This window comes from Pseudophryne corroboree, chromosome 10, assembly GCF_028390025.1.
Source record: "Pseudophryne corroboree isolate aPseCor3 chromosome 10, aPseCor3.hap2, whole genome shotgun sequence".
NCBI lineage: Eukaryota > Metazoa > Chordata > Amphibia > Anura > Myobatrachidae > Pseudophryne > Pseudophryne corroboree.
Window position 1 is genome coordinate 37,405,890 of NC_086453.1, and position 10,784 is coordinate 37,416,673.

General features: G+C 43.6%; 1 protein-coding gene across 1 annotated transcript in view; it reads right to left on the reverse strand.

Moving 5' to 3' along the window:
* The window catches only part of LOC134965148 (B-cell receptor CD22-like), a 73,212-nt gene extending 71,283 nt beyond the window's left edge, over positions 1-1,929 (reverse strand). The window contains exon 1 of the mRNA XM_063941671.1: positions 1,617-1,929. Coding sequence (XP_063797741.1) covers positions 1,617-1,929 — 313 coding nt within the window. The remainder of the gene's footprint in view (positions 1-1,616) is intronic.
* Positions 1,930-10,784: the final 8,855 nt, after the last annotated feature.

The following is a 10,784-nucleotide window of genomic DNA, read 5'->3' on the forward strand; positions in this document are numbered from 1 at the left end:
TTGATCGCTAGCTGTAAATGTTCGATGCGCAGCGATGATGCAAAAAAAAAAAGGCACTTCTGCGCATGCGTATGCGGTGCAATGCGCACGTGTGACGTACTTTCAAAACGGCCGATGTAGTTTCACACAAGGTCTAGCGAAGCTTTTCAGTCGCACTGCTGGCCGCAGAGTGATTGACATGAAGGGGGCGTTTCTGGGTGTCAACTGACCGTTTTCAGGGAGTGTTTGGAAAAACTCAGCCATGCCAGGGAAAACGCAGGCGTGGCTGGCCGAACGCAGGATGTGTTTGTGACGTCAAATCAGGAACTGAATGGTCTGAAGTGATCGCAAGCTAGGAGTATGTCTGGAGGTACTCTGAAACTGCACAAAAATTCTTTTGCAGCCGCTGTGCGATCCTTTCGTTCGCACTTCTGCTAAACTAAAATACACTCCCAGTGGGCGGCGGCATAGTGTTTGCACGGCTGCTAAAAACTTCTAGCGAGCGATCTACTCGGAATGACCACCATGGTCTAAGAGCCATGCAGGTGTAAAGCTACAAACACAGGGAGTAATTCCAAGTTGATCGCAGCAGGATTTTTGATAGCAACTGGGCAAAACCATGTGCACTGCAGGGGAGGCAGATATAACATGTGCAGAAAGAGTTAGATTTGGGTGGGTTATTTTATTTCTGTGCAGGGTAAATACTGGCTGCTTTATTTTTATACTGCAAATTAATTGCAGATTGAACACACCACACCCAAATCTAACTCTCTCTGCACATGTTATATCTGCCTCCCCTGCAGTGCACATGGTTTTGCCCAGTTGCTATCAAAAATCTTGCTGCGATCAACTTGGAATTACCCCCACAATGCAGTATATTTACTAAGGTGTGAGTTTTTTTAGAGGTAGAGATGTTTTCCGTAGCAACTAATCAGACTCTACTTAACATTTATCTTGCAGCTTCCGAAAGATAATAGCAAGAATCTTATTGGTTGCTATGGGCAACATCTCCACGTCTAAATAACTCACACCTTAGTAAATATACCCAGATATAAGAAATGCATTTATTACTGTTTAGGGATAGAAAAAGAAGGTTCATTATGAAACATACTGTAAAATATGTTATGCCCAGAAATAATGCTATTTTTTTCTTTCTGTGATGTTATATCTTTATTTATTTGGTTGTTCCCTTTTCAACATGTAAGTGCTTAAGTTAGTACTTCATGATGATGCGAATTAAGAGGTGTTACCAATAGAAATAATTATGTTTTCCCCTAGTGAATGGACCCAGCATATACCAGGTCTCCTCAGCTCCCCCCATCCCGTCCCATCTCACCCCTCCGTCTGCTTTTTATACTTTCCTCCTGTCCCTGATCATCTTCCCTCAGTGGTCTGTTTTGTTGCTGCGCTGAGAGCTGTTAAAGGGTTGAGTGCATACAGTATGTCAGAGATGGGTAGATATTAGCCAATTATTCTATTGATATTTGATCATTTTTTAAATGCATTAAGAAATTGATAGTTGGGATCTACATTATAATTAGTTGCTATGGGCACCACTATTTACTTCCTGTACCAATGTTTAAACATACAGTGTCACTAAAAGCTGCTAGATATGGATTATGCAAATAAACATTTACCTGTGACAGCGAGGTAAATAGTCCTATTATACATGCTGTATGCATTCTTGCTGTTACTTCCTGCTACTCCTGGATAATAGTGACCTTCATCTTCTCTTCTCACTGGGTCTATCCTCAGAGTGCAGCTTCCTCCGGGTACCAATGAGGTTCGGCGTCTGTAGTCATTTCTTACTGACGAGGATGTTCTGCTGTTAAATATCTCTATATAATATAGTCTATCATGTAAATACCATACAATACTGGATTTCTCAGACTCCCTGATAGGAAAATAAGTGCAGGGGATCTCCACACAGGAACCAATCGGAGCGACCATATTGGAAGGGAAATCCCATCTCTGACACAAGGAAACCGAGTAGAAGCCTGAAAGATACAATTTCCTTATACGTAGATATTCATCATTATATATTTGGTGTGGTATATTACAGTATATCAATGTTAGAAAAAAAGCATTTGTTTCCCCCAGAACCCTGAATGATAACCGTAACCAGATATAAATTCCACATGATAACAGAATTCAGAGATCTTCGTTAAACATATTTGCTCAAATGTGTGAATAAGCCCCAAAGCCGCATCAAGGCCTCTCTGTATATTTGGGGTCCCTAGCGCTATATCTAGGTGCAGGGTGTGGCACCCCAAAACACCAGCATAAGCCAGAAAGCCCAGCGTAGCATACCTGTGAAAAAACTATAGTGTTAATAAATTTATATTTAGGAAGCAGAAGCTATAGAGAAAGTGATACAAAATGAAATGCAATTAAAATAGAAAAATAGTGTTAAGAAATTAATAAGGGAAAAGTGTTAATAGAATGTAAAGATATGCCACACTAAGGCCATCCAGCTCAGCCAGTTCAGAGGCACCACACCTCACACCTCCATAACCCCAATCTGGGTCTAAGATTAACCAGCAAGGAGCCACATGATAATGGCTCCTTACTACAATATGTCTAATCTTAGACCCAGATTGGGGTAATGGAGGTGTGAGGTGTGGTGCCTCTGGACTGGCTGAACTGGATGGCCTTAGTCTTTTAGCCTTCTTCTCTCCCTGGGCGGGGTGTACTAAAGGAAAAATGCGGTAAACCCTCCGTTTCTGGAGGATTTACCGCATTTTCAAATGTACTAACCCCCGGCCGCCCCCGTATTGATGCTGAGGGTATCGTCATCTTTATATGGCGAGACCCAATAGAAACCTATGGGCTTCTTTCAGCATCCCGTCTTACCCCCTGCCCAGCGCCGCCTCCGCTGCCCCACGGCACTCATGCTGACCCCCCTCACCTGTGTCCTGTCAGCCTCCAGTGCAGCTCCACGATGCCCCAACCGCCTCCTCCCGCGCAACCCAGCCATTTCTCCTTCCGCCTGCAGGGAGGAGGAGCCCAAGGACTCACTGCACACGTCCCTCATTATCCACAGCATGATTGAAATGCTTTGGCCTTTAGGGAGAGGAGTGGGCGTCCAGAGCTTTGACCATCGCAACTGATGGTTGTAATGGTGATCTGATAATGCATCCTCGGACACAGCAATCGGGTCACGTCACAGGTGCTGCCGGAAGGCTTTTTTTTCCTACAGAGACTTCCTGCTGCATTTGTGTTTTAGTTGTACCACCTGCCTCGGGCTGTGCAATACCTAACAGATCGGAATCATGCCCTTAGTGACTGCCTGCCAAATATACTGTACATAGTTATTCTAACACATTAATTGGTTTTACCTTGGAAAAGGGTGAATAGAAAAGCCTTCGTAATGCTCATCTTTTGCTATGCTTTGCAATGGCTTACACTGCCACTTTTGACCTACATACATTTCCTGTTTGTAAGAAAACACAAACAATTATTATAATTTTTTTTTTGCACAATGATACAGTATCTGCATTCAAATATTTTTTTCTCTAACGTCCTAGTGGATGCTGGAGTCCATTTAGTACCATGGGGTATAGACGGATCCGCAGGAGCCTTCGGCACTTTAAGACTTTTTACCGTGTGAACTGGCTCCTCCCTCTATGCCCCTCCTCCAGACCTCAGTGTAAAAAATGTGCCCAGGAGACTGGCTGCGCATCAGTGAAGCTCTACTGAGTTCTGCTGGAAGAGACTTTATTAGGTTTTTTTATTTTACAGGGAAGCTGCTGGCACCAGCTTCCCTGCTTCGTGGGACTTAGGGGAGGAAATAGGAACCAACTTCTCATTAAGTTTCATGGCCCTGCTTCCGCTGACACCATAAGCTCCTGAAGGGTACTGAACTTAGCCCAAGCCTGGCTAGCGCACACTCCCACAGCACTGCCGTCACCTCCTAACACAGCCAGAAGTCTGAAGAGACCTACAAGAGAGGGGCCCTCCAGTCATCGTTGGCGGCAAAAAAGGTACAGCGCAGCAGCGGGACAGGGTGCAGGGCACGTGGGGGGGGGGGGGTTTACAAACCCCAGCCAGTATAAAAATCATTGTTTGGGTGTACTGTGAATTTGGATCTCCAGTATATAACGAACTTACAGGGAGATGGGTTAGTAAATAAGCCGAAACCGGGCTATGGTGTGTTGGGATTTCATAATGAAACATAACCAGGTCCCCGATAAATTAATATAGTATGTCCGTCAATGTGTAAATGTACATTGTGGGTATTTCCCTACATTTCAAATTCTGTGCTGTGGGAAAGAGGAGGATAAAAATTTCCACAAAATAGATTTTAGCTACAAATGATTCAGAGTCTGTCTATATTTTATAACTTTGATGTCTAATTTCATATATCCCTGCTTATGATAATATACGTTAGTATTAGATATAAAATACTGGATGGTCGATCCAAGTGGAAAATATTTATTCCATTGATTTGTTTTTTCATTCAATTTATTTTATTTTTATGTGATGTAGAGGATGTCTTATAGTGTGTGTGTCAGCTGTGAAAAAGCAGATCTTATATAGTTTGATATTAGGGATGTTTAATTACTGTGTAGGTTTTTAGGATCAATACTTGAAGGTTGCTATTAGTAACTATAGGTCTAAGAATGGATTCTAAAAGTGAAAGGGTTAATGAACATAAGATGTTGATTGATACCTCACTGAGGATAAAAGCAGTGAATAGGAAGGGGAGTACATTCTTCTGAGGAAACAGCCAAAGATATACGGCTGAGAAACGCGTCAAGAGTGCTCCTTGCATGTGTGGACTTAATCCTGAAAACAGCTCATGAGTTCCCCCTTGTCAGTAAGGCACCTGGTAAAATCTCGGGAACTGTGAAAACAGCGCGCAATCGCTGACAGATACCGCCGGAGCAAAGTAGTCCGACAGGCTGCATCATCAAGGGCTTTTTGCAGCACTGTTATAGGAGAGGCGGGCCGTGAGATCTTCGGCGCAAGTGAAGCAGCTGTGTTCTGCCTATGACACCGACGGACGCCCGGTGGGAGCAGTAGCCGAGGCTAACAGGGGTGAGACTAGCCGTGTATGCGGCATCCATTTACTGAACAAGATTCTATGAATAAACTGTGAAGCATGCTTATTATCTAACAGGAGCTCTACTGTATTTAAATTCTCATCACCAGACGGGGACGCCCGTCAGAACTGTCTATTAATTCAGTTTCAGTAGCCTCCAATTAAGAGACTGTATTACGAAAAGTTGGCAACTGTATCTCTTATAACTCAGGTATTGCGTGCTTCAAATCTGTGCTTTTGGATGGATTATTGTCCCAGCGGGAGGATATATATAAATATTCTGTAAAATTAATTCAGATATGTCTGGGACTGTGAACATTTAAATCTTTCCAATTATTCCTATTTTGTAGGAGGCTGCTTAAAGGAGATAATTACCTGGAAAAACACGGAGTGGAGTAATATATAATATCTGATACAATTGTTTCACTTGGAATAGAGTGTGTCAATTTAATGCAAGTGTATCCACTATGTTTAAACTGTTTCACTATTAGGTACCACTGAAAAATAGTTACGGTCCGCAATATGCTTTGATGTCTAACTTTTAGATCAGTATTGATTAGTGATTATATGTGAACTAGTGATTTTATAACTTTTTAACAAAATAAAAAAACTCTTTTATTGTGGACAGCGCTTTCAACCTTTTGTCTTTTGATTTATATAATAACTATTGGGATTCAACTACCCATTATTGAAAGCAGCAGTGCACAGTTGGGAGGAGGTGTATTTTAATATTAAGGAGCTGTACAGCTGACACACATAAGAGCTTAACGCTTTCTAAGTTTGAGGTTGCTTTTTAAAAATCATTGTTGCTGAGGCAGGAGGGCGGGGCTTCTCCTCAGACCTGCCAGACACTCACTCAGTGCCATTTTCTCCTGCACACAGAGAGAAGCTGACAGACGCTGTTTCCTCCTCATAACAACGCTGAAACAAGTACCAGAGTGTTATAGAGAGGGGTGGGGAGTGTTTATTACATTGGGTGAGCGTTCCTAATGTTGAAATAAAGCACTGAAGGTTTTGTATAATATATACATATACAATTATCTTCATGTAGGGCGCAGTGTGTGAGCTGGCAAATCTCTCTGAGTTTCTCTGACAGATTTTAGTGTGGGTCTGTCACCAATAGCTCCCCTGTGTAATTGTGGTGTGAAAGTGCATGTTTGTGACATGTTAGGCAATGGAGAGAGCTCTTCCCCTGAGAAAGGGTAGTACGGATGGTGTAATGGTTAGCATTACTGCCTCACAGCACTGAGGTCATGGGTTCGATACCAACCATGGCTGTAACTGTGTGGAGTTTGTATATTCTCCCCATACTTGTGTGGGTTGCCTCCGGGTACTCCGGTTTCCTCCCACCACAATCCAAAAATATACTGGTAGGTTAATTGGATCCCAACAAAATTAACCTTAGCGTGAATGTGTGTACGTGTACATGTGGTAGGGAATAGATGGGAGTCACCCCCCCCCATGGTAGACACCTCAGTTTCTAGGTTGTCTAAAAAAATAATTTTGTCTGCCCCCGGGGTCGGCTTCATTAAAGGAGTCTACTGACCGTAAATTAGAGACAACCTTAAAATCTCTTTATATGGCTACCGGAACGTTACTCAGGCCCACCAATGCTTGTGCATGGGTAGGTAACGCTATTGAAAAATGGTCAGACAACTTGCTAACAAATATAGACACACTTGATAAGGATGATATGGTCTTAACTCTCGGTTACATAAAGGATTCTGCAGGATACTTGGTGGAAGCTATGAAGGATATTGGTTTATTAGGATCAAAACCCTCAGCTATGGCAATTTCAGCTCGCAGAGCACTGTGGATTCGCCAATGGAATGCAGATGCAGAATCAAAAAGGAATATTGAAGCCCTCCCCTACTAGGGTGAGGCGCTATTTGGGGACCAGCTGGATGCCATGATTTCAATGACTACCTCAGGTAAATCAGCATTTCTTCCTTATGCAGCGGCACCTGCAAAGAAAGCATATCATTCGCATCCAATGCAGTCCTTTTGGCCCAACAAACACAAAAAAGCCAAAGGTACCCCCTTCTTTGCAGGAAGAGGGCGGGGAAGAAGGAGGAAACCTACAACAGCATCAGGATCGCAGGAGCAGAAGGCAGCCGCTGCTTCTGCTAAAACCACAGCATGACGCTGGGGCTTCCCTGTGGGAGTCCGCTCAGCTGGGGGCGCGTCTAAAACTCTTCAGTCAGATCTGGGTACAATCAGATCTGGATCCTTGGATACTACAAATAGTATCCCAAGGTTATAAGTTAGAGTTTCAAGATCTCCCCCTATGCCGATTTTTCAAATCAGCCTTACTAGTTTCTGTTCAAGACAGAAGAGATATAATGGAAGCAATACAGAAATTATGTCAGGACGAGGTAATTACCTTAGTCCCTTGGCTACAACAAGAAAAAGGATTTTAATCAAGCCTGTTTGTGGTACCGAAGTTGGACGGCTCGGTCAGACCGATTTTAAATCTAAAATCGTTGAATCTTTACCTAAAAAGATTAAAATTCAAGATGGAGTCCCTGTGAGCAGTAATCTCCAGCTTGGAGGAGAAGGACATCAAGGTTCTTACTTGCAAGTTCCCATTTACCCTCCACATCAAGCATACCAGAGGTTTGCGTTTCTGGACTGCCACTACCAGACCCAGACATTGCCATTCGGGCTCTCCACAGCACTGAGAGTATTCACCAAGGTGATGGCAGAGATGATGGCTCTCCTTCGCAAGAAAGGAGTCAACATAATTCCTTATCTGGACGATCTCCTGATAAAAGCGAGATCCAGGGAGAAGTTAGAGCAGAACATTGCACTATCCCTGATGGTGCTTCAACAGCATGGTTGGATCATAAACTTTCCAAAATCACAGTTGGAACTAACAATGAGATTATCATTTCTGGGAATGATACTGGACACTGAGGTACAGAAAGTATTTCTTCCGGTAGAAAAGGCTCTGGAAATCCAGAAGATGGTCAAACAAATTTTGAAACCAGCACGTGTGTCGATTCATCAGTCCATCCACCTGCTGGGGAAGATAGTAGCAGCCTATGTGGCCCTACAGTATGGCCGATTCCATGCCAGGGTGTTCCAGTGGGATCTACTGGTCAAGTGGTCCGGATCACATCTACACATGCACCAGAGGATACTCCTGTTGACAAAAGCCAGAATCTCGCTCCTTTGGTGCGTACGCAGTTCTCACCTTCTATAGGGACGCAAGTTCGGGATTCAAGCCTGAATCCTAGAGACTACGGATGCAAGTCTCCGAGGTTGGGTAGCAGTCATGCAAGGAGAAAGCTTCCAAGGAAGATAGTCAAGTCAAGAAACACTTCTTCACATAAACATTCTGGAGTTGAGAGCCATTTACAACAGCCTTTTACAAGCGGCACATCTTCAAGATCGTCCCATACAGATCCAGTCAGACAATGTAACAGCAGTGGCTTACATAAACCGTCAGGGCGGAACGAAAAGCAGAGCGGCAATGGCAGAGGTGACAAAAATACTTCTCTGGGCAGAAAGACATGCAAGAGCTCTGTCAACAATCTTCATTCCGGGAGTAGACAACTGGGAAGCGGACTTCCTCAGCAGACACGATCTCCATCCAGGAGAATGGGGTCTCCACCAAGAAGTCTTTGCAGAGGTAGCAAGTCATTGGGGCGTTCCTCAAGTAGACATGATGGCATCTCATCTCAACAAGAAGCTTCAGAAATATTGTTCAAGGTTGAGAGACCCACAAGCAATATCAGTGGATGCACTGGTGACCCAGTGGGAGTTCCAGTAGATGTATGTGTTACCTCCACTTCCACTAATACCAAAAATTCTCAAGATCATAAAAAGGGAAAAGGTTCAGGCAATCCTCATTGTCCCAGACTGGCCAAGGAGGGCTTGGTATCCAGATCTTCAGGAGTTACTGATAGAAGATTCTCTACCTCTTCCACTTTGCGAGGACCTGCTTCAGCAGGGGCCATTTGTTTCTCAAGACTTACCACGGCTACGTTTTATGGCATGGCTGTTGAGTGCCAGATCCTAGCCCGAAAGGGTATTCCCAACAAAGTCATTCCCACACTTATTCAGGTCAGGAAAAGAGTAATGTCTAGCCATTACCATCGTATTTGGAGAAAATATGTATCTTGGTGTGAATTCTCCAACGGTGGAGTTTCAATTAGGACGTCTTCTCCTATTTCTACAGGCTGGTGTGGATGCAGGCTTAAGGTTGGGCTCTATCAAGGTCCAAATTTCAGCCTTGTCCATTTTCTTTCAGAAACAGTTGGCTTCCCTTCCTCAGGTTCAAACGTTTGTGAAGGAGGTTCTGCGCATCCAACCACCATTTGTGCCTCCTACGGCACCATGGCATCTTAACGTGGTGTTGCAGTTCCTTCAATCAGATTGGTTTGAACCTCTGCAAGAGGTTGAGTTAAAGTTTCTCACTTGGAAAGGGGTCATGCTGTTGGCCTTAGCATCCACAAGGCGGGTGTCTTAGTTAGGGGCCTTGTCTCACAAGAGCCCTTATTTGATCTTTCATGAAGATAAGGCTGAACTAAGAAAGCATCAGCAATTTCTTCCAAAGGTTGTGTCTCCTTTCCATATGAACCAACCTATTGTGGTGCCAGTGGCTACTGACACCTCAGCTGTTTCAAAGTCCTTGGATGTGATCAAAGCTTTGAAGACTTATGTCACGAGAACAGTTTGTATAAGGAAAACAGAAGCATTGTTTATCCTGTATGATCCCAACAAGATTGGGTGTCCTGCTTCTAAGCAGACGATTACACGCTGGATCAGCTGTACGATTCAGCATGCTCATTCCACGGCAGGATTGCCGATACCGAGTTTGGTAAAGGCCCACTCTACGTGTAAAGACGCTTAGCTGCATTGGGAGAGGAATCAGCAGCAGAAAGAAAGAAGTAATAATGCCACTGTATAGGTCATTGGTACAGCCTCATCAAGAATACTGTATTCAGTTCTGGAGGCCATATCTTCAAAAGGATATTAATACATTAGAAACTGTACAAAGGAGGGCAACTAAAATGGTGCATGGCCTACATCACAAAACATACCCAGAAAGACTAAGAAATCTGAATATGTATAGTTTGGAGCAGAGAAGGGAAAGGGGGGACATGATAGAAACTTTCAAATATATCAAGGGTTTTAACAAAGTCCAGGAGGGAAACATTCTCCAAATGTAGAGAAGCAATAGGACATGAGGACATGCACTGAGACTGGAAGGGGGGAGGTTCAGGGGAAATTTACAGAAAAATGATTTCACAGAAAGGGTAGTGGACAAGTTGAATAGCCTCCCATCAGAGGTGGTAGAGGCTAAGACAGGAGTGCAATTTAAACATGCATGGGATAGACATAAGGATATCCTTACAAAGAAATAAGGATCAAATAAGGTTAGAGATAAAAATAATGTAAAAAAAAAAAGGGGCAGACTAGATGGGCCAAGTGGTTCTTATCTGCTGACAAATTCTAAAGTGGGTTCTTCCTGGGCGGCTGCCCGGAGTATCTCAGCTTTACAGATTTGCCGAGCAGCTACTTGGTCAGGGGCAAACACGTTTGCTAAGTTTTAAAAGTTTGACACCTTGGCTGTTGACGACCTTAAATTTGGTCAGTCAGTTCTGCAGGAACATCCACACTCTCCCGCCCATACTGGGAGCTTTGGTACATCCCCATGGTACTAAATGGATCCCAGCATCCTCTAGGACGTTAGAGAAAATGGGATTTTAATATACCTACCGGTAAATCCTTTTCTTGTAGTCCGTAGAGGATG